General features: G+C 40.8%; 1 protein-coding gene across 1 annotated transcript in view; it reads right to left on the reverse strand.

The window, feature by feature from the left end:
- HMCN1 (hemicentin 1) overlaps positions 1 to 23,327 on the reverse strand; it is a 201,240-nt gene that overhangs the window by 167,370 nt on the left and 10,543 nt on the right. Inside the window, 1 exon segment of the mRNA XM_050900953.1 lies at positions 392 to 462. Coding sequence (XP_050756910.1) covers positions 392 to 462 — 71 coding nt within the window.

A 23,327-nucleotide genomic window follows, 5' to 3' on the forward strand; every position in this document is an offset into this window, starting at 1 on the left:
CTTTTGTACCTAAATTAGTTAATTAAAGCTAATGAAGGGTTTTAATGGGAAATAAGCTCCAGAACACAGTAAAACAGTTCATCAAAGTGTCTGTGAACAAGTGGCAGGACTAATTAAAATGCAAAATAAATGTTAGCATTATCTAACTCTTCTTTCTTGTGTTATTGAACTGAGTCCCCATACAATGATGTAAACTAAGACAAAGTAATTAATCATAAATTAAGATGACCAGAGAACAGGAAGATGACAGTTTGTGCAGATAAAGTGACAGAGATAAATGGTCTACATCCTGATGAAGCATTGTAGCAGAAACATCAACATGAGAGCAGAGATTAGAGGGAGGAAACAGGGCGCTTGCTAGAACCACATAGAGAACAAACAAGTTACTCACCTGAACATAAAGTTCCCTGAGTTCAAATTGAAACTTCTTGGGATCTGTGGTTATCGTCACTGGACCAATTTCTAGGATGAAAAAAATTGGAAAATATGAGGAAAACACAAAGTTACCAAAAGACAACTTCAAGTGAAGAGCTAACTGTTTCAAATTCATAAAAATCTGGTCGTAAAAAAGAAACAAAAAGCATTTAACAGAAAGGAATAATTGACAATGATATACCCAGCACTGAATTCTAGGATTCCAAATCTAGTAACTCTAATATCATTCCAGTATTACCAACTTCTAGGTGTCTTAAAGATTTACAGGCACATAAAGCATTCTGGGTTGTGGTTCTTTCACATTTGTTTTTGAGCAATCTTTTAATTGCTCTTCGTAATCAGAAGGGAACAAAAATCCCCAAAACAAATGTGGCTGCACCAAAAAATAATGTATTCTTCCAGAAACAGCTGCATAGGTAAACATGAAGGAGAGGCCTCTCTGAACAGAATAAACATACTGGCTTCACCAACCAATGTAACAAAAAAAACCAAAAACAAGGTGTCACATCTCTTGCCTGAAAGAATACGTACCCTCTAGCTGGAAAAGCCCGGTGTGAGCCCACTGCTCAACCTCAGCGTATCTAGCAGCAGTTGCCAGAAAGAACTGAAGCAGAATCAACTTTATTTGTGGTGTTTGCCATGTCTTTGTATATTGAGAAACGGCAGGACATCAAATTGGAGTCGACTGGGGTGTGTAAGTAACAGCGGCACGTATTTGAGCGTTTCCCAATCACACTAGCTGTACCACAAGCCTCCCTCTGCCCCTTCAACAATTGCCTTTCTAATTGGTATCAAATGTGATTCTACGCAGCTGTTTTCCTATGGCTGTGATTTCCTGACAGTTTACCTTAATCTGTCTCGGCACTCATGCACTTCATTCTTTCCCTGTCCTGGGCAGGCATTCCTGCCGTCCTTGTGCCAGTAATGGCATTCATTAGCTCAGCAAGCTGGGTCTGGGTGCTAAGCCAAAAATAAATAAATAAATAAAGAGAGACAGACACAAAAAGAAAAAAAGTGAACAGATTACTGTTAGTTTAGTGCCCCAAACCACTCAAAGAGATCAGCTGAGCACTGGCATACAAAATGGGGTACAATTATGCAGTCAGGGTGGAAGAAAAGCATGAAACTGCAGTGGTGCCAATTTAATACAGCTGTAGCTTACATGGAAGTGCTGCCTCAGCAGACCATACAGTGCTTTCCAAGCTCTGAAAGTTAATATGTACTTATCTTCCATATAATCTAGACATTTTTCTTTTTTAAACAGTCCAAAGTTTTATTTCACCGGAGTTTCAACAACAGCCATCGCTAAAGACTACTATAATCACACATGTGTTTGCTTGGGGGGGCTCCATTTATGAGTGCCTTTTGCTAAGTGTAGGTTTTAATTTGTTTGAAAGTCACCCAAGAGATCATACAAAAGGACTCACCATTCCTCCACATACTTCATCCTGCCATGCTCCCGCTCCTACCACTCCACCTGGTACCATCCTCCTTTGGGTATTCTTTAAAGCAAACGCCTGTAATAAAGCTAACTCCAAATTGTTTTGCTTCAAATCTATCCCCTGCCAACCATTGTTCTAAAGCATATAATAGAATGGGGTTTATACATATAGTAAAACCACTAGCTCCATTATTCCCCGTCAGTTGAGGGATTACATTTTTCAATTCTAGAGCAGTAAATCCTTTGGAAAGGCTTTCTTTCCCTATAAAATAAAGATCTGAAAAGCAACATTACTTCAGCTAAGCTAAAACAGCACATCCAGTTTAGATCAGATGAGAGTTTTGCCTTGTTTCTCTGCAGGCAGCAAGGGCTCGCTCCAGCAGCGCGCGCAGATGCCAAGCCTGAGCCCTCGCCAGCATGCCACAGGATGACGCCAAGGCTCTGGCTGCCCTCTCGTGTGAGCTCAGTAGAGAGCAAGTCTTTGAAATGGTACCTAGAGTAGAGGTTAGAAAGGGAGTATGGCCTAGTCAGCATCAAGTAGAGAGTTGTCTGTTGTCAGGACAGAACCGAGAACTTCACAGGAGCCGTACAGAGGGCACATCTCCCCAGCCAATTCTGCAACCAAGGCCAGAGTTCATCAGCTTCCCCTGAGGTCAAGCAAGGCCCCAGAAAGGAGTGAATAGGATCATTCACATCTTCAGTAATAACGATCTCCGCTAAGGGACAAACAGCAGCAACACGAATGACACCGACACTCCCAGTGTAAGACAGCAACCGTATCTCTCTACGTCAGCTCTTATCTGAGGGACATCAGGAATACTTCCAATTGTAAGCAATGATGCTAGTACTTCATGTAAACCTACAGCTACAGTCAGTTCGCCAACACAAACCAATTACTGATACAGAAGGTGTCTGGAATGGCAATAACCATCCAGCTCTAGGCTGGTATCGCTTCCCCCATCCACATGATCTGATCTTCTCTCACTTGTATGAAGGTTATTCAGTACTCTTCCCATGTAGCTTACAAGCCCATCATTCTAGGTCGAAATGGTGATGTGACTGATTCTCACCATCTGAACGCTCATCAACTTGTACCAAAAAACCCCAGCATCTACTGTCTTTCATATGCTGTTGTGCTGAATTAAGGAATGGAGTTTGGTGTAGCTCGAGGGTTTGCTTAACATGGCTGGGCCGCTTTTGGGCATGGGTTGGCAGGTGTTGCTGGGGAATTGTGTCTTGTTGGTTACATTTTGTGTGCTCTGGCTCTGTTGGCATGTGCCTTGTTATCTAGGGAACCATAGGATTGGTTACAGTAGATTGGAGTTTTGTGGCCAGACTGCTTGCTGGTCGGGGACTGGCCGCGGAATGTGTGGGATGTCTAACGGGACTGTTATATAAGCTGACTGGGGTTTTACCTGGATGGAGATGCAATTTTGTAGGATGGACCCTATGCTCACCCCGCTAGCAAAAATAAAGGTGCTTTGGCTTACAGTCCGTCTGAGTCGGTTCCTTTGAATCAGTGCCACCAGCTTATGTGACCCGCTCGCCAAAAAAGCTGTCATAGCCTTCACCAAGTTAATTTTCTTTTATCCTCATTCTGCTACCTCAAAGTGCAACCCAAGCAAGACTGTTTTCATCAGTGCAGGTAAACACAGGCCTTCAAAGCATTCTCAATAGATAAAAGTGAGAAGACATTGCTGGAAGTGCTTTAAGTTTACTTGCCAGCTAGGAACTATTTCCAAAAAGGACTTTGGGAAAGAATGGCAAGTTCTCTCATAAAGCACCACAGAAAGTTCTTATAGATGGTTAAATTACTGATACGGTAGGAACCTCAAAAACTGTGAGGTCTAAATCAAGTTGCAGTCATCAATCTGGACATGGCTCTGTAGAATGAACGCACAGATGCGGGTCTGAGACTCAGGGCAGTTGAGACACCAATGCCTGTGCAATGCTAAACTACAGCACTGTTAAAGAATTATATAGACCATGATGGAGAATTGTTCTTAGCACTTTGAAGAGGGTAACTGTGAAGCATGAGTTCAGGCAGAGTTTCTAAAGGAACTTGAAGGGTTTAACAGTTTTACAGTACCACGCCGTCCAAGTTCACCTTGTGTAAGAGCTTTCATCTAAACAATGCGGCATTAAACTAAGGTAAGACATCAAAAAAGCATACAGCCAAGTTAACAGAAAATAGTAGACATTGTAAAAAGACCAATGTGTCAGTACTCAAAATAGTTTTTGGTGTCTGAGAAAAGCAGTGAAGGCACGACTTTGTTCTTTTGTACATCTTTAATGGTATGCATGTAGCCAGTCAACTCATAGGTCTAATTGCATGTTTATCCACATCCAAAATTGCCTGAAGTCTCAACAACTGCTTGCAGAAGTCAAGCACACAAGTCAGACATTCCTCAAATCAAACATAGTTACAGATGTATCATTCTAAGTACAGAATATTTACTCAGAAACTAGATCCTGCAAACACGCCAAGTAAAGCACAAGAAAAAACTTTTTTTTAACTTCATTAGTTCTTTAGGCAAAGATTGACACATGAAATACTCTAACAGAATATGTCCATTCTGATGCTGAAATATGAATCCATTTTTAGGCACCGATATTGGAATATTTGGGACTAGTTTGTTACGGAGGTCTCCCCATTGTTCATTACTCCAAAGCTGTCCCCGCTCCTTCAGAGGTGATTGTACAGAAGGTGAAAAACCTGATACAGACACAACAAGACAGCGTGTCTTTCTTAGGCAGCAACTAAACTCTCTTGTCTCAAAAGCACAACGTAAATGTCAGTTCTTTCAGACTGGCTTGGTGATCCAAGACTTAATATTGCACACACACACAAAACTGATAACATAGGAAAGGAAACATATTTTAAAGGAATGGTTGCACATTACTGAACAAAGCCCGGACTTCTTAAACTGAAATCACAAAACTCAACGTAACCGCTATGGTGATCGAGCTTGTACCTAAGCAATTAAACAAATATGACAACATAAAACTGAATACCAGTCCATTTGACAGAGATTAAGAATCTTGGTATTTCCTTTCGGGGGCAAATCTGATAAAAACCATCTCCTTCGTAAATAAGGAGAAAAGTCCCTAGTAACCTGAGAAACTGGCCATTCTGAAAGGCCGTGATGTTTTTCCATGACTTTCTGCCATACTTCAAATGGCTACATGTTTATATACAAGCTGAACAGCAAGCATATTGGGAAAACCACAAATTACCCAATGACACACAATCACACGTAATTACCACCAAGGGTGATTTGGCACTCCTTTAATCCTGACCACATAAGACATCTGCACCAAATATCTGTTTTGGACAGCTGGATGTTTTAGGAGATCTAGCAAAGGAATATGGAAGCCATTTGCCTACCTCTCATCAACTCAGAACACTGAATTTGTTTGTTCTGGAAGAAAAAAAAAGCAGCTCTAATTGATACTTGGTAGCTGAAGGAATTTCGGCAGAGATGCTAAATCCTGTGGAACACTCTCACCCACAGAATTCCTTCTTCTAATTCAGAGCAAGAATGTTTCCCTGATGCAAAACCATATCCAGGATTAAAAACAAAACAAAACATCCCCCCAAAAAGCCTCCACACCTTTGGATACTTCCAAAGAACACATAAACCTCAGAACTAGTATACTACAAGTGAAAATTTAAAAAAAAAAAAAAACAACCAAAAAAACCACACCAACTAAAAAAAACCCCCCAAAAACCAAAAAAAACAAACCACACCACACAAGAGCAACAAAACCCTGATACTTCAATAACAAATGTAATTACAACACCCTTTTACTACATTCCTGTTTTGTTACACAGAACGATACGTCATCCCAATTCTACTAGTTTATTGGTATAATGCAGGGCTGCACCTTTGCGATGGAGTGAAAGCATAGCCCTCTGTGGCCTAGAACTGTACACATCAAAGTATATTTAGTTATTTCTTCATTCTGTAGTATAGAGCTCAAGAAATACATAGTTTCGCCCACCTTATAACACAAAGAATACCTTAGTGGCAATTACCTCCCACATTCTTTTTTATTTCTAGAGTGGACTGACAAGTTTAGCACTAGGCATCTGAAAAATAAGGATCTGTACTCAGTAAAACAAGCATGTTTTTTAAATGCATACCTTGAAAAACAAAATGTCTACTGTGAAAACTTCGACATCCCCATGAAAAAATTTTCAGAGCTGCAGTATACAAAAGATCGCTACATCTTCATCAGGAAGTTGGATTTACAAAGCAATCGCTGTTTTCACCATTCGCTGTACATTAAGTATCATGATTCAAGTGAAACAGCGTGAATAAGAATTTACAGGTCAAACTATGCAAATGAGTTACTTGTATGTTCAGGCAGTCACATAAATGTCTTATTTTCAGACAATTTTGGGAGATTCTGATTTACTGGGATCATTGAACATACATGTATGGCAAAGGGCTGGGCGGGAAGCAGGAAAGATTTTCGATGATGCGAATGGGAATTAGGTAACCCAGTGGAGGCACCCTAGCATACATTTCTAACATATGTCAAGACTTACCTCTTGAGATGTATGTCTGATGGTGGGAAAAAAAAAAATAGAAAAGTCACACGCTGGGCATGGTTACATACACTCATTTCACGAGTAGTGCCAGTTTAAGCAGTTCCCATCTTGCCTTTCCATCTGAGTGCTGCTTCCTAGCTATGGCAATTTTGACAGTTTTTGAGATCAGAAGACTAATATGGGTTTCATATATACATATGCACCCCTGCCTGCCCATATTTTATTTATACATATAAAACTATTTTTTGTATCAGATCTGTCTTCCAGTCTTGTTTCCTGTACACACTCTCAAGCACTTCTACCACCACAAGTGAAGAGATGATAAAGGATTGGGAATGATCAGCTGGGACAGCTAAAATGCCTAAGCCAGGATTGCTGCCAAAAGAAACTCATGTACAATTTTTCCATAAGAGGTGTTTACTAACAGTGCTAAGCATTGAGCTTTATCTGATTTAACGCGCTCTTCTCAAGCTTCCTTCTCTGTATCCAATTCATTGTAAAGCTCTGCTTATAATTATTCTGAAGACCTTTAGGAGTAGCTACCTGCCAAGGATTAAGAAAATAAGAATAATTATAGAGTTACTCTTAGCCAGCCTCCAGCCACCTGTCCGTCCCCAGGGCACATAAGCAGAAACCTTTAATTTCCTAACAGCAAATTGGGTCCTACACATCAGGACGTCGCCCCACTACAGATCACTCATGAGCTGCCATCAGAAATCTTTCACAGCGCTCTCTTGTCCTTTCCAACACCAGAGTATGACATCACAGGTGCAACTAAATAAAAATACTTTTAATTGCCATCTCTAATTATAGTGAACATTTTTATTCCTCAAGCAGCTGACAAACATACATACACAGAAGATTTTTTACCATTATGTTTTAACCATTAATGCAATTAAAATGCTGCTCCACTTTCAACTGATTGCAAATTTCTGCAGTAGACTACTAAACCCAAGCAGCTGACTCTGAAATATAAGCTAGATAAGTATTACTTTCCACCACCTAGGAAAAAAAAAAAAAAAAACTAAACTTAAAGCCTTATGCTTCATGCTCTGAAGTGAAGGATACCCTCAGCTCGTATTAAAGATGATGGGAGCTGTGTGGATAAGCAGCTTGCGGAATTTTTCCAGAAGCGCAAGCAGCGTTGGAGATGCCACCTACAATCACAATGAGTGCCCCAAGGCCAATGCACACCCCACTGGAAAGACCCTCCCAATGGACTCAGGGAACACTGGAGTAAGCCAAGATGCTTAGCACTAGAACATGTAATAAGCTATTTAAAGTTTCTTCCCAAATGATATTCCCAAATGATATTCCCTCATGACTCGGTTGCTTTTAGCTTTCAGACTCTAACCTGGGTATAATTAATTTTTTTAAAGAGCTCAAGAACTGCAGCGAGCAACTTTTACCAGATTCTTAACCAGACAGGAAAAAGCCAAACAAACCCAGCAAGCTCACATGTTTCCTTAATGCAGTCACTTTTTGTTTTTTCTTTTTTTTTTTTAAATAGCTTTTCAGCCGCATGACTTATGACTATTAACTTGAATAGGCAAACTTCAGCTTAAGAAGACAACTGACTGGAAGGAGTCAGACTGCACGCAGAGTTTTTCTTTAGTTGGCTACTCAAATAAAAAACAGATAGACAGTCCATGCAAACTGCAAGGCACTGCTAAGGTGCCTAACCTAGCATTAGTGCAGCATTACTGAAGCTCCATCCTCACGGATGGTGATGGTCATCACCCTTGTACATCAAATTCTTCACCAGTTACCTCAGGGGCAGTGGCCGAAGCCTGGATGAAACTCAGAGACCAAAGGTTTAACAGAAGTTTTACTAAAAATGTGCCTTAGTAAGTGCCATGTTTGTATTGTTATTTCCCATTGTTGTAACATTTATGAGTCTGTGTCTCTTTTTTTAAAAGAAAACCAACAATGGTAAAAAAAAGGCATTATATATGTTTACGTTTCTTGGAAAAGAAAAGCTAGCTTGGAGACCTACAGTGGATAAAATCTAATATTACCATCTTTTGTCTACTGCAACGAGTGGTAAGTTTAGCTTATAGGCCTCAAGTGCAGTTGTCTAAAAGTTATTAACCAAATGCAATAACAAATAATAAAAATCAGGTGATTTGCCCAGCACAGTAACAACTAGCACACTGTTAACTCTACCTTCTAAGAACTACAGTCATAAACCACAGGATGTGCGGAGTAACCTTGTCTACCCAGAGACTGTTAAAATAAATCTAGGTTTGCTACAAATTCTGTCTTAAACAGGTGATGCACAAGACAGCCTTAGAGCTTCTCAAGCCCCTTGCACAAGTGGTACAACATCACACTTACCGTGGAACCACTGATAGAAAAATCTACTCCCTCAGGCTGGAAATAAGAAAGCTTGAATAAAATAGGTCTACAGGTTGATTATTGTTCCAAGGAAATAATCCGCTTGAACATCCCCTCTAGTTCCACTGGTAGGCCAGAAGATTGTCTATTGCTGGTGCACAAATAAGACACAGAGACCAGAAAACTTGACTCCATGTGGTTAAAATTTAAAGTAATGCCAGCGGCTATTAAATGTCCCAAATGTAAAAAGAGTGACACAAAGCAAGTTTTTTTTTCTTTTCTGGGGAGAAGCAAACATACAGAATCCTGGCATCTGCAGGGGACCCACCTTCCTCCTCCCTTCCCTTGGTTCTTTGAACAGCCCTGGAGGTCTGTTCTCATCAGGGGGCCAGCAGCCATCATTGCTGAAATGACTTTGCCTGCCTCTAGCCAGCTCTCAATGGATGATTGCCCAAATCACAAAAAACACAGCCACAGCTGGCAACTCGGCTGACAGTCCCTAAGAGAGGCCAAAGGACTGAAAGAGCCATGGAGATTACGTGAGTCTCTTACAACTAGGTGGTCCCCTACGTTCAAGCCTTGAGCCATCCCAGCAAACTAAGTATGTACGTAACTGTTGCCTGTGCTCTTATGCATCTCTTCTGTGCACAGAGGGTTTCGGTTTTATGTTTGTCAGTCCAGTACTGACAAGGATACAGAAGTCCATACTGCTTCTTTTCTTTTCTAACAAGACAAAGCACCAGCAGACACAAGGAACAAAAAAAAAAAAAGGGGGGGGGGGGGAATTTGTTGATGCTACACAGCATGCAAGCTTTGACTAATTTGCTTCCCTCAGTCTACAGTAAAGAATATATAACTGATAAGGACTACAACCACAGCTTCCTTACTGTACAGCATGGGAGCAGCAATCAGTTATTGAAGCTGGCCTGTGCTCTTAGCTCACACTGAACATCTGAAAAGGTCATCAGATTACTTTCTGTTTTTGTTTATTTCCCCTTGTTAACAAGAATCTGAACTGAGTAAAATTCAGTTCATAATGCTCTTTAAATTCTTTCTCCAGACTGAACTCCAGTTCAGTCCAGGTCTATTTCTGTCTCATCTCTTGGTCTGTGTATTTTGGCAATGCTCCTTCAACACTTGTAACAGTGTTGGATAAAACTTACACTAAAGAATAGGGCAGGAATTAATGTAACTACAAATTTTACAGTGCTGCTTTGTGATTAATAACCTTAACACACTGAAGTCGAATCAAACACTATTTAAAACTAAATTTTTAATTCCAAATTTATACTTGGTATTGCACTACAAAATGAACTTATTTTCTGCGACATCTAGCAAAGATTCATTTTGAGCTGCTGCCCGCACCGCTGGCTGCGCTGCTGCCAGCTGGGAATAGCCGAGCTCCACCGTCGGGAGCCTCTTGGCACTGCAGGTTACTGCAAGCTCACCCATAAGGTTCCTTCTCTTTCTTCACTGAACTCTGGTTCCCACCTGTCTTCATATATATCTCACCATAGGAGGGGTCCATAGGCCGACTGGCAAAAAAAATGCACAGCTTTTATTTTTCCAGAATAGATGTATCCAATTACAAAGTCTAATTAAAAGCTTCTGCTGCTTGGAAGATTATATTCACAGATTACTTCCTTCAAAGAGACTTGGAAGGTCCTTGGAGAGGGCCACCTTACTCAAGCCAAGTCAGCTTTTTGATCATGAGACATAATCAAAACTGAAAACGCAACTGGCTCTTTCCTGCTGAAACTGCAGCCACATTGCTTTCATGAAGGATATGAAATTACTAATGCTCTCAGCACCCACATCTACATAAAAACAGCCTGTGTAACCAAATAAAGTTACCAACAGCAACTTGAGCATCCTGAGAGCAGGACAACCCAGTACTGCACAGTCCATGATGATGAGAAATACTCTGCATTCACACTATGTAGCACATAGCGATATCCCAAGTCAGGAACAGTACTTAACGTGTGTACTTACTACCCAGTTATTAATAAACCAGAAGTCAATGTGTTCTTGAAGGAGCCATTCTCCTAACAAGCTTTATGGAGACCACAGCACTAATCAGTTGGTGCTTAAAACTGTCAAGAGACCATGGAAACAAGGACTTCCGAGGATAAGTTACCATATTAATCCTATGCTGTTCTTTAACAGGCTTATGTTCTGGTAATGCCTTCACATGGTAAAAGGTAATTTTTTAAAAAAATCTTAGATGGAATATGGTGTATCATATTTAAATGGGTCTGTCGGGGTTTCTTTGACAAGAGGGAATTACATGACCTGGGACAAAACAGAACAGCACAACTGTTAGATACAAAGCTCATACATGGCATGGTAAGTTTTAGGGGTTTTTTTCCTCCGTAGCGGATAAGAGAAACACAAAAAAAGTAAAGACTGACCTAAAATTCCTTTAGATACCAGACACAATCCTTGAAAAATTATTTAAATAAATTTTTCTCTGAACATTATCAGCAAACCACATTAGTCAATTAGCCCTAAACAAAGAGAAAAGATGAGAGTCTAACCACAGGCCTACCTACGCTTACGTAATTAAAACACAACTAAACAAATTTTCCTCAGTTTTCATACCAAGCCACCTGCCTCTCAAAAGAACACAAAGAAGAAAAAAAAGATTTATTTTAGAAAATTCTAGGAGGATAAAAACAAGCTTCTACGAGATGACATCTCGTGTGTGTGTGTGCGCACGCATGTATATACATACACGTGCATGAACATCATCATTTCAATACTATAAAATGCTTTACGATATATATCCAGTTTCCATCCGTTGAGAATAGGGATTTCCAAGCATAACAAAAATAATCTGAGACCAGCTGCTAGGAGAAAGAAGTTGTGTCACATTCAGTACAACACTCCTAGTATTCTGCATATGAGTTTACTCTTTTTACTATTAAAAAGGCATCTGCTTTCTAAGTCAATGACAGAGTTTTTATTGATTTCAATTAGAACAGGCCCCAGCTCCCCTCCAAGTATTACACTATAAAATGAATTGCTAAAGGATTACCGGTGTAAAACCATTAGAAACGCAAACCGTTTCCTTTTAGCCATTGCAACTGTAAATTCAAATCTCCATGCATCATTCTAAATAAATGTCCACTTCACAAAACCAATCCATATGCAGCTGACAGAACATGGAATTTTGCAGCAGATAACATTGTCTGTATACACTGATTATTCACTCTGACAATATCCAGTTGTGAATATTACCCCCCAGGGCTCTAACAATGGTTCAATGGTGCCTCAAATACCGCTGTGAATAAAGAAGCATCAATTAGTTTGTGATGTTAAAGCATCTATTAAAAGATGTCAGAAGGTGGTCAGTTACCAGTGTACCAGGTTAAAGTGAACTTTTTGGTCCTTTTAAAAATCTATTATTAATTTTAACAGTGCAGACTTTTGAAATAGTTCATTTTCTATTTCTACTTAACAGACACATTTCTTACTCCTGGTGAGGCTCTGTTTGACAGGTTTGACCTGACGATTTTTCGAGGTCCCTTCCAACCTGGGCTGTTGTAGGATTCTATTGCACAAGAAAGCGATGGGAAAAAGCTGCAGAAAACATGACTGCAAAATTGCTTATCCGACAGAGCCAATCTGGGCAGAAGAGGATACTGAAACATTTCAGTTCTTTTTAAAAAAATGTGGTTTGGATTTAAATGTCAATTTAAAAAGAAAGAGATAGCAAGTTTTTCATGGCCAGATAAGCCTCTCAAAACCTTCATTAGAGCACTGTTTACTTTGGTAACTAGCGAGGCAGCTGGAAGCAGCTCTCTCCCATCCCATAACTTTCGCCTGTATCATTTGTAATTGTGTAATTTTCTAAAAAGCACCAACAAAAACATTTTTAAGCAGCAGAAATCATTCAGTAAGGGATAAGCTTATTGCAGAACTATAGGGAACCAAGCCTGAGAAACTCAAATGGCCACGACAGCCTCAGGGTAAGGGGAAAGGAGTCACGCAGCCAGGCTGAGGAGTTTCTCCACGGCTGCCAGAATAGCTTGGTGGTGACAATGCTCTCTCCTTCCTTTCCGTGGTCCAAACCAGTGAAAATGCTTTGCGGTGTGGCTTCTGGTTCTTCCCAGCTCTCACCCTGGAACAGCAGCACGCAAAGGCCTCCGCGGCAGTGGTACAGGCTGCACGGAGGAGGACGAGCCACATAGTCAACTCTCCTAACTGGCACGCTGCAGTCCCCATAAGTTTAGCTGCTGGGAGCCATTTAACAACCACATGGGAAGTAACAAAATGTTCTTCTCCTCCCTCTGTAGCATTGCACTTACTTCATCATTTTAATCTGATGGAAGAATCAAAAACCAGAACTTGTCCCCACAGTAGTCACGCAATTAATCTCTGAGAATGTGTTAAATAAATCCTGTTGCACAGAAGTGTCCGATTCTGACTGTGCTGCTAAGGATTTGGCTGCAAGCCAGACTGTTTACTTACCACTTTGGAAAGAGAATCTGCAAATTCACTGACCTTATGTAAGCTCCACGGTACATAAACAATCCCCCGATTCATGTCTAAGCATCATTTCTGCCGACAGTCATGTGGTATATAAAATTGAGGTCTCGGCCAGCAAAACACCTTATAATATACCAACATAATTTTAAAAATCAACTGAGAAAAGACTAGAAGAGAACCAAAGCTGGAAGAGAGTTATGCACTCATTCAGAAAGCACCAATTTCAGCTTGCTTCTCCAGCTGTGAAACAGCAGCTCTGGGGTTTCATCACCAACAGCTCAGCCATGCACGCAGAGCATGTCACCATCGCAGCGTGAGCTAGCTCCACTCAGGAGTCAGCATCCTCGAAGCTCATCAGTCACTTCCTTTATCATCCTTCAGTCTCTACCTAAAATCTCTTGGGTACGAGAAGTTTTTGAAGTAGATGATGCTGCCCTACTAAGCTGACGGACATTGCCGATGTCTCCACAGAAAAGATACAAACACAAGGATTTCATAAATTGTATGGATTAAAGCTGAACAGACTATCAATGTTTTGCACTCCATGGCAAAAAAATAGACAGACTCTCAGCTTTACCTGTTACCCCTTCCCACCCTCTGAGCAGGTAAAGCAAGAGCCTTTGCTAACCACTAGCAGTACTATACAGTGCAACGTCTTCACTCCCTGTGTAAGCAGCTACCAACTCGAGGAAGCAGCCAAACCTGCAGGTTTGGCTCAGGATAAACTCAGAATTAAGCCACCAGAAGTGTTTTACAAGAAACTAATTTTAAGGCCACAAAGCACAGCTCACAAAAATAACACAGAGACATCTAGGTTACAGGGCCTGGCCCTGCCACTTGGCCTGCAGTAGTACTGAGATGCCATCTATGAGTCCCAGAAGTGGCATTTGTTTCCTTTTCACTGGCAGCTCACTTACAAATACACTGCCTTTTTGCCAACTCTTCTACGCAAGCAATAACTCTAAGCAGCTCATTACAGCAAGGTTCATGAGGGCTTAACTGGGTAGTTACTAATCCATCCAGATTTACCCACGCTTATCTACACACCACAGTTCAGTGCAATTGGCTGCAGTTAGCAGTGTCGGCAAGAGCAGAATCACGTTCTGTGCAGATTTCTATCACCCCTTTGCGAGGGCTCGTTGCCCTGGCACTGACTGCAGGGAACATGACATTACGTATCCAAATGTGCGGTGGGATGCCTGAAGAGAACAGGAGGTTAATGGCTACAGGAAAGCTGTTTCATGGCTTTGGAAAAAGAAAAAGGAAAATCATGAGAATATTTCTGCTCTTGATGCAGGTTTGAGTGTTCAGTAGTTTTTAGGAAGCTGTGGAAGAGAGGGAAACATTAAATATTATCTGTGGATTATAAAATTCCACTGAGTTTTACTAGTGTAAAAATGCAAGCATGCTCCAAACTAATTCAAAAAGCAGATGTGAGGAGGGAGGGAGGAGGAAAAAGATGAGAACATTAACTTTTTTACCCTAAACAAAATAGTCTTTTTCATTTCACATGAGGATAGCTTAAATCGGTTAAACAGGAATACATTATGCAGAAACCTTGTGTTCTGGTTGCTCCGCTTTTACAATTTGTTCAAAATAATGCCACTATTTATGTTTAGACAGAAATCAGCTTAGACTAACTCATTTGCCTTGATCCCTGTATTTCCCAATTTCACCTTCTGTCTGGCCTAGTCCAACAAGACTGGGATGTACTCAGCTGACTACTGGAAAAACATGGAACTCTCACATGGAAATAAAATAATCAATCGCTAAATAATTACCAAAGTTACTCTTAAAGAATTATTAAATTTTAAAAATGGAAGCATTTACCATGATTGTTTTCACTAAATTGTTCAGCCTGTTTATACAATACAGAGCACAAAGCTTTCTTCTTTGGAGAATTTGGATCTGTGGCCATGAAGCCATCAAGCTCCAAAAAATGCTACAACCTGACTTGTACTGTTTATGGAGGTCAATCAAAAGCATATTTTCTTCCAGATGCAATGCAGACCCTGAAAAACACTCACTCTCTGAACACGCAGGTGCTTTCAAATACACTCTGACAATTCATGCTGGCATATTTTATATGGTAACCGCTCTCCTTGCGAGTCAACACCAGTGAAAGGTGGGTGCTAATTTCTTAGTTGCTGCAGCCGGCAGCCAAGTACATTAACTGAGGATGCCACCGGTGAACATCAAAAGTGTGCTTTTAGTGCAGTCCGAGATTTTTGTCACTCACCATTGCTGCTGAGTAGAAATAAAAGGGCTCACAGGCTGATCTCATCAGCTGAAGCTCACTCTCAATTGATGGCATTTTCAGCTGCCCTGTTATCAAAGTCTCCCACCCTATTTGTGCTAGCAAAGAACTGAATGGGTAGGGCATGGCTTCAGTGTTTATTTTACATTTTCCATGGGCTTCTCATCTCTCATATTCTTTTGTCAGACTGACACAATACATCTAGTCTTCTAATATCATTAAGACTTAAGACTTTTACTAAACAGCAGCAGTTGTTCTGGATGTTACTACGGCAATGTCCACCCTCAAGTAGTTCACCACTATTGTCATATCAGAGTTGGCAAGAGAGCACTCCTCAGTCTCTTCGGAGCAAAGTGGCTTAGCATATAATATGGAACAATTTTTAAAATTATGAGAGCTTGATAAGATTCTAGTAGTGCTAAAAAAACTCATCCAAAAACTCTACACCATTAAAAATAGAAAGGAAAAAGAATAATTTTCAATAGACTGTATGAATTAATAACTTAAGCGGCCCAAAATGTCACACAATCTTTCTTTAAAGAACAAGAGCACCAATTATGCATCTCTCAGACAGAATATATTCTTCGAGCTGAAACTAGTCTTAAACTAGACTGATCTTGCCCTTATAGATTGGATTCTGTCTTTGTTCTGGTGTGGGTTGCTTAGTGCTCTTGCTGCAAGGTCTCTCTGGCACACCCTCAAGTGCCAATCTCATACCCGAGGTCCTTCATAGGCACCAAGACTTAGGAGTCCAGCCGTCCAGTGACTCAACACTGAATCTTCAACTGCCCACTTCACCTTCACTTACACACTTTTCCAAACATACTTTTCCACCAAAAGGCCTGCTAGTGATGAGAGCTCTGGTTTCCTAGTTATGCTGCCAGGCACAACCTAGCCATAAAGCAAGGAAGAGCAGTCCTAAAAAAGGAACATCTTAACCACAGACACTTTTAAACAGCGTAAGCAGCTCAGATCTGCAGAAAACATACTTCTGAATGCCACCCCCTTCAGTGGCACTTCACTGCCCCATGCAAGTCTCAGGCCTCAGGACAGCACGTAATAATGGAATAGCTTCTCTTCTTGAAGAGCAGCCTCTTTAGAAGGCGGCCTCTGCCAAACCCCCTTTCTGCTTTTGAACATCCTCTCAAGAACTTTCTCATTCCAGCCGTGAAGCTTCCACCACCAACTGCCTGAGAAAACAGAGCAGCCATCCCATAGCACAGTCTTTTCTAAGAAGAAAGCACAGGTATATGAACTGATGGCTGTGCTACAGCTGCTCAGAGCTTCTCGTTTATGCCTTATTTCTTGGATCCAAAAGAAGGCTCAAAACCACAACAAAAATATGCAGTTCTTAATGGCATTCACAAACCAACATGAAATTCCTACATACATTAATAGTCAGGCTAACTTTCTTGAACACTAACGCCAAGGAACAAAGACCGTAAGTGCACGAGTAACTCTCTTTAAACAACAGTCAGTTGTGCAGGATCGAGGAACCATCTGTTTTTTACGAACTGCCCACTGGTAAAGTCATGGCGAAGACTGTCACTACATGGAATTTAGGAGAGATTCAGGTACAGACATGAATAGTGGTTCAGTCTTTCTGTGAAGCTCTCGTTCAGGTTTCGGCAGTACAAAACAGCATCCAAATGATTAAGACTGCATCGCTCAGGTTTAAATCACTAGTTCTGCCGAAGATCCTCTCTGTTGCCCGAGCCAAATCTTTAGGGCCTCGCTCAGAAAAACACTTAAGCATATGTGAAAATCGTATCAAAACCAACAGAATATATACAAAAACATTCTTAAGTGTTTTGCTTAACTGCAGACAGAGTTTGTTTGTGCCCAAGGTCTCCAAACTGTGAAGGAGGTGGTGTTTCCTGTCCCCCATCCTTTCTTTATCCCTAGAGTAAGAGCTGGATATTCTGGGCGGGATTATTTATCATCATATGAAGGCAGAGATACTGTAACAGTAGAAGGCCAACTGTAAAGATGTTAATGCAAAGGTTATGGAGTCATTTCTGGTATGATTACATGGACCAAGACCCCAGTGTACCAGCTAAACTATATAAACACAGATAAAACTGACCAAACATCTAACCTTAATAATAAACCCAATTTAAATAACAGAATAACCTAGATGAAATTCCAGATGTCTCTCACACATGGTAAATTAAAATACTCTGTAATAAAGTTCAGAGTACACTTCTACAAAGCTAGCGTCACATCAGGAAATATAAACAAAAACAGGAAAAATTTAATTCATCTCATTTGCCAAAGTCACATCTTGCATTTACTAAGCTCTTTCAAACACATTATGTTGCTGATTAACAGTAATGCCTTAAGGCACAACCTTTTTCCGATCTTCAGAGTTAAAAACTGCTTTGAAACGTCACTGAGGCATACAATTGTTACTCAATGATAACATTGGACAGCACCCCATAATTTAAAACACCACACTTCTAATTGACAAAATTGAGTCAAGTAGGAAAAGCATGATGAATTCAGATCCTATCCCGAGTACAATGAAACTTCAAACAGTGCTGAAAAAATGAAAAACAGCCAAGCTAATAAAAAACAGACCCTGCTTAAACAATCTTTCATCAAGTAAATTTCACCTACCTTGTTACTCTTGGAATTTGGGAAAGCAGGAGGAGCCAGCAAGGTCTGAACAGGAGATGTGAAAGGATATGGGGGAAATATGTAATATTTAGCAAATTAAGAAAGCAGACAGGCAAAGCCAGACTCTGACCTCAGTTATACTGGTGTAAATCCAAACTAACATCACTGACTGTAATGGAATTACTCTGGATTTACTCCATGTTAACCGAGGTCAAAACCTGTTCAATAAGACAGAATATCGAAGTGGAAAAAATAGCTTTTATATCTACACAATGGGACGTTTCATTGCAAGTAACTAAGAAACTGTTTAATGCTAGGTAGCTACAACACAAAAGGTGAGATGGGCTTGAGTCATCACATAAATATCCACAGCCAAAATTTCTAGTGTTTGAAAGGTTTTATGCACTTCAAATCTGCCTCTAAACAAGCTTTATGCAAATTAAAGAGTTAAGCCCTAAGTGAAGCATGTTTTGAATTATTTGCTTGTTTCATCTCCAACCATACTCTTTACAAAACAAGACTCATACCCATGAAGTAGGCATGCAACAGCATCTCTTGAGTTGCCTCCCTCATGCCCTTTACAGAAGCAAATTCATCCTCTCATACCACTTGCTAAGCTAGAGCTCCATCTCCATAAGCTACCACACACCTCTACGCTGTGGAGTATTGCCGTGCCTTCCCTCTAAAAGGAAAAACAGGGGTACGTATCAGTATGGGTGGCTATGCTGAACCACCAGGAGCTTAAAAGATTTGCTTGAAGTGATAAAATTGCCAAATTCTTTAAAATGCAATTTAGCCAACACACGTTATTTTTATCTTCATATGCCATGGTTCACTTTAGGTAACAGAACAATACTCAATTACACTTTCAAGGGTGGAGAAAGGGCTGAGTTTTTACAGTAATGACATGATCTCCACTTTTCACACCCTAAGCATGAGCAAAACCAGTAATATTTAGAACAAAGCTTGATACACAAAGCATCCAGATTTTTTTCTCCCATTGTCAGCATTCACAGAGATTGTCTAGATTTGCACATACACAGATCCTGTGTAACTCAATCTTTCCAGTTCAATTCAGTTCATTAGCACTAGGGACACTCATTCCCTTCCCACTGTAGCTATGCCAGCTGAACAAACTGCCAGCACTGCTCTCCAGAACCATCCTAACACAAGTCATCACTCCTCCGCTGCGGAGCAAAGCGGTTCATGCACACTCTTTCTAACCAAGCTAGCGAGCTCAAAGAGTTTCAGCAGTCTCTGCTAACCTGGACCATTTTGGAATGAACCTGGAATTGCAAAGCAGCACTCATGGCTGGGGATCAGAAAAAGCCATAACCTCAAAGAAGAGGGAAGCATATAGCAGTGCAGAGCAGCAATTTTTTCATCCACTACAGCTACATCTTTAAGAAAATGTACGTCCACAGATTCAGCCAAAATTTCAGAGCACAAAATACCAGAGTCAGTTGGTCCAATTCAGACCCAGAACAAACTCTAGAAACGTACTCGCTCGCATGGCCAATATGCAAAGTGAGAATGATACCTGTCCTTGCTACCACCCTCATTCATTCAAAGGCAAACCTCAGCCATACTGAAAGCAGCGAGGGAAAGATTTCTCCATCATCTCCTGTGCAAACCTATTTGTGGCTAACACAGCACTTCTTTCAGAGCAAAAATATACTGCCTTTAGCACCAACACATTTCATCACCAGGATCCAGTCTGTATATGCAAAAGATATTCCAGACTGCCAAGAAATCTTGAGATAAAGGAGGGGAGTGCTGAGAAGGGACACTGAACCTCTGAGGGAAAAGGGTCAATGGAAATTTCGAGGAAGGGATAGGCTGAAGGCAGAGACAACGAAGATAAAAAGGTGCGGGAGTCTGACAGATTAGGAAAGAAAGGAAAATGAGGAATAAACATTTCAGGGACAAATAAGTGATTTGTGGGTTTGTGGTTAACACAGAGGACTGTGACTTAGGAGTAAGTCACGAGTTCCCTGTGCTTTGATTCAGCTTATGGAAAATTTAAAAGAGGAAGACATGACCAAACCAAAACAAAGAAAAAACCCCAAAACACCAAAAAAAAAAACCACCAACCCCAAAGCACTCATCTGAAATGCCCCAAGACACCAAGATGTAGGTTTTTAAAGTAATAAGTTGTTAAATCAGGAGGCAACAATCCTGGAGAAGCACCACTGCGTAAGCACAATGTTATGTTCTCCAAATGCTGTAGGAAAGCAGTCAAAATGTTATCCCAACCCGTGCACACCATGTCTTGCTTCAACAGTCTACCAGGAGCGATGCTGGGGCTTGGCTTTGCCTGTGCCACTTGCTGGGGGCTAGCAGTACTTCTGGTACTCAAACTCCGCTAAGAGACAGTAGGTAGTGTGCGCACAGTGATGCTAAAGATCTCTAATTAAAACCACACTACTATTGTGTTGGTGCTGCACAAGCTAAGTAACATAAAATGGAAAAGTGCCACAATGCAAAGTGATTTGCTCAAAGACTGGCAGCAATCATAGTCTCTCTACCTGGATGGTCTAGCTATTGCTCTTTTACCTAAAACCATGTGCTTGCCTAACCATTTCACCTATTTATAGCCTAAAAAACTAGCTCTGACACAGCAGCTGTAAAGTCACAATCTCTTGAGGATTTTAGTAAATAGAAATATAAATTAATATGGGGGCATAAAAGAAACCACAGTATTCCTAGCTGTTCTAAGGCAGAGGACTTTATTTTTCCTGCACAACTTTCCTCCTCTTCTGTTGCTCAATAAATTATAAGTGCAAAAGCATACTAGTTCAGTGAACTAACTAAGACCTCACTAACTAAACAAAAAGCTCTGTCCTTTGGAAAACAGACTCGGACATACCATTGTACAGCTTAAGAGAACTCAGGAAATGTTTCAGTGATATTCAGCATCCCCAGAGACACTTAACTTCAGCTCATGAAAATACACTGGTGTCCAAAGCATGAAAATTACAATGGCTTCCTGCTTACACCCCCCACCCCCCCAGGCTATGAATCTAATTTAAACAAGATGGCAGGAATCCAGCAGTAACCTATAGTCGTAGATCAGAGCTGCTATCCTGAGCAAACAGACCAGACGTTTAGCTGGGACTATAGCAACACAAGACATTCCTTCATTTTCATTTAATTATGCAAACCCACCCCCACTCACTCCATTTCAGCAAGGTTTTTCCAGTCTGAAAACCTGGGGTCCCATTCTGCTTTTGGTTACATCTCATTGCAGAACAAGCTCTACTGGTTGTAATTATCCTATAGTTATAAAGCTGATATTGGGAATTTGGCTCTACTATATATCAGGCTACATGAAACTGTCTTTTAAAGCAGTCTTCATATTTTGTAGTCCTATGGCTGGGAAAAAAACAGCAGAGGAAGGAAACGTTACAGCTCCCGTGAAAACACTGAAGCACTGAAATATAGAGATAAAGCTCACTCCCTCTCAATTGCAGTTCTGCAACAGGCTCTGCACCGTGAGGAGGCCAGCTGTCTGCCGTAAGAGCCAGCTCATGTAGGCACCTCGAAAGAATAATTTAAAATTCTCTCTGCACAATGCTCACACATCCAAGTTTATTTTGGGAGTCCCATTATGTTATATACGAGCTCTGAACACTTATGTGGGTGATTCATTGTACCTAATATCACACGCTAACTGTTGTACTACCAAGAGCATATGGTAAGGAAGCCACTCTTCCAGAGCCAACAGATGAGACTGCTAATAGGGATACATTACTGAAACTAAATTCAACACTTTCAATTATCTTTCGTTGCATGTGATGTATGCAGCTTGTTGGCTTGGTGTCTGGGAACATGTCATTTTCAAATATGCATATATTTTACCAGTAATGTTTTGCAGACTGAAATCTGTGGCTAAGTATATTTTAGGAAAAGGGCTACAACTTGAGTAGAGCTAGAAAACCGCACAGTGTCTCCGTGAAGAGAAGTACCAAGGATGCCAAAGAAAATCAAGATGGAAGAGTACATGGGATACAGAACAATAAGTTAACATATCTTCATAAATACACACAGCCTGTTTACATTTGTAATACACATTAAAAATATGCATCACAGCCCCCATTTGTGGCTTATCCCGACAGAGATTATCAGCCTCATAGCTGCCAGTATTACTCCTTTAGCTTACACAGAACAGTCTCTGCTGAACACCCAAGGTCCAAACCCCGCTGACAACCTGCAGTAAGGGCCAATGAGGTGTAAAACGTTCTGATAAGCCACATCATTAGGCATCCACCAACACCCTCCACAAAGCAGACTCGCAGAAATCCCTAAATTTATGCTGGAGCTGCCTGCACAGGCTGCGTCTGAGCATTACTCAGTTTTAGCTCAAAATGTCCTACCAGGGCAAGTTCTTCAGCAGGGCTGAAGGTCTGGAGTCAGATCACAACCAGGGAGGACATCACAGTGGGGCACAACCTATTCCCCCATGTGAGCTAGGCTCATCTGAGCACTCAGTATCCATATGGTAGGATGAAAAATGGTATGAAACAAATCTCTGGGACTATTATTTGGACAGTCAACCCCAGAGCAGGAAAAAGTTATAAAGCAGAAAGCCTCTCACTTGACTTCATGCCTCCTAAATTCAGGGCTTCAACTGAACTAACCTTTGCTCCCTCTGCAGCCTGTGAAAGCAAATGAGACCTCCAAAGAGTCTTTAAAAATTCATAAGTGATGAATTGCTCCATAAAGGTGCTACTTTCTTGTTGTGAATTACAGAAAGAACCTTAGGGTAGCTAGTCTCTCAGCTGAGGTTCTTCAGCTAAGTGCCTAAAGTGAAATGGGATTAATCCTGTCCTCAGTGTCGTGGTTTCATGTATCTTGACATAACATGATCCTATTCAAGTGCTTCAGGAACATGAAGTCATTGTCCTTCTCCTCTGGCAAAAACAGGGAAAAGCTCAGCTCACGTCTGCAGTTACCAAAGAATAGGTTGCACATATTCTTCGAAAGGCAACAAGAGAAGTTTAACCATAGACCACAAGGGGATATGCGTGACCTAAACCACTCTGATCCCACTTAAAAATATAACATTGCAAACTATCCCTATACAAAATGCAAATCTTGGACCCAGAATTCACCCAATAGCAACTGCATAGCGTGAATTCACAATAGGCATAACTGAAGGATCTCATAAATCAGATCTGAGCGCAACA

The sequence above is a fragment of the Gymnogyps californianus genome, chromosome 8 (genome assembly GCF_018139145.2).
Source record: "Gymnogyps californianus isolate 813 chromosome 8, ASM1813914v2, whole genome shotgun sequence".
NCBI classification, from domain to species: Eukaryota; Metazoa; Chordata; class Aves; order Accipitriformes; family Cathartidae; genus Gymnogyps; species Gymnogyps californianus.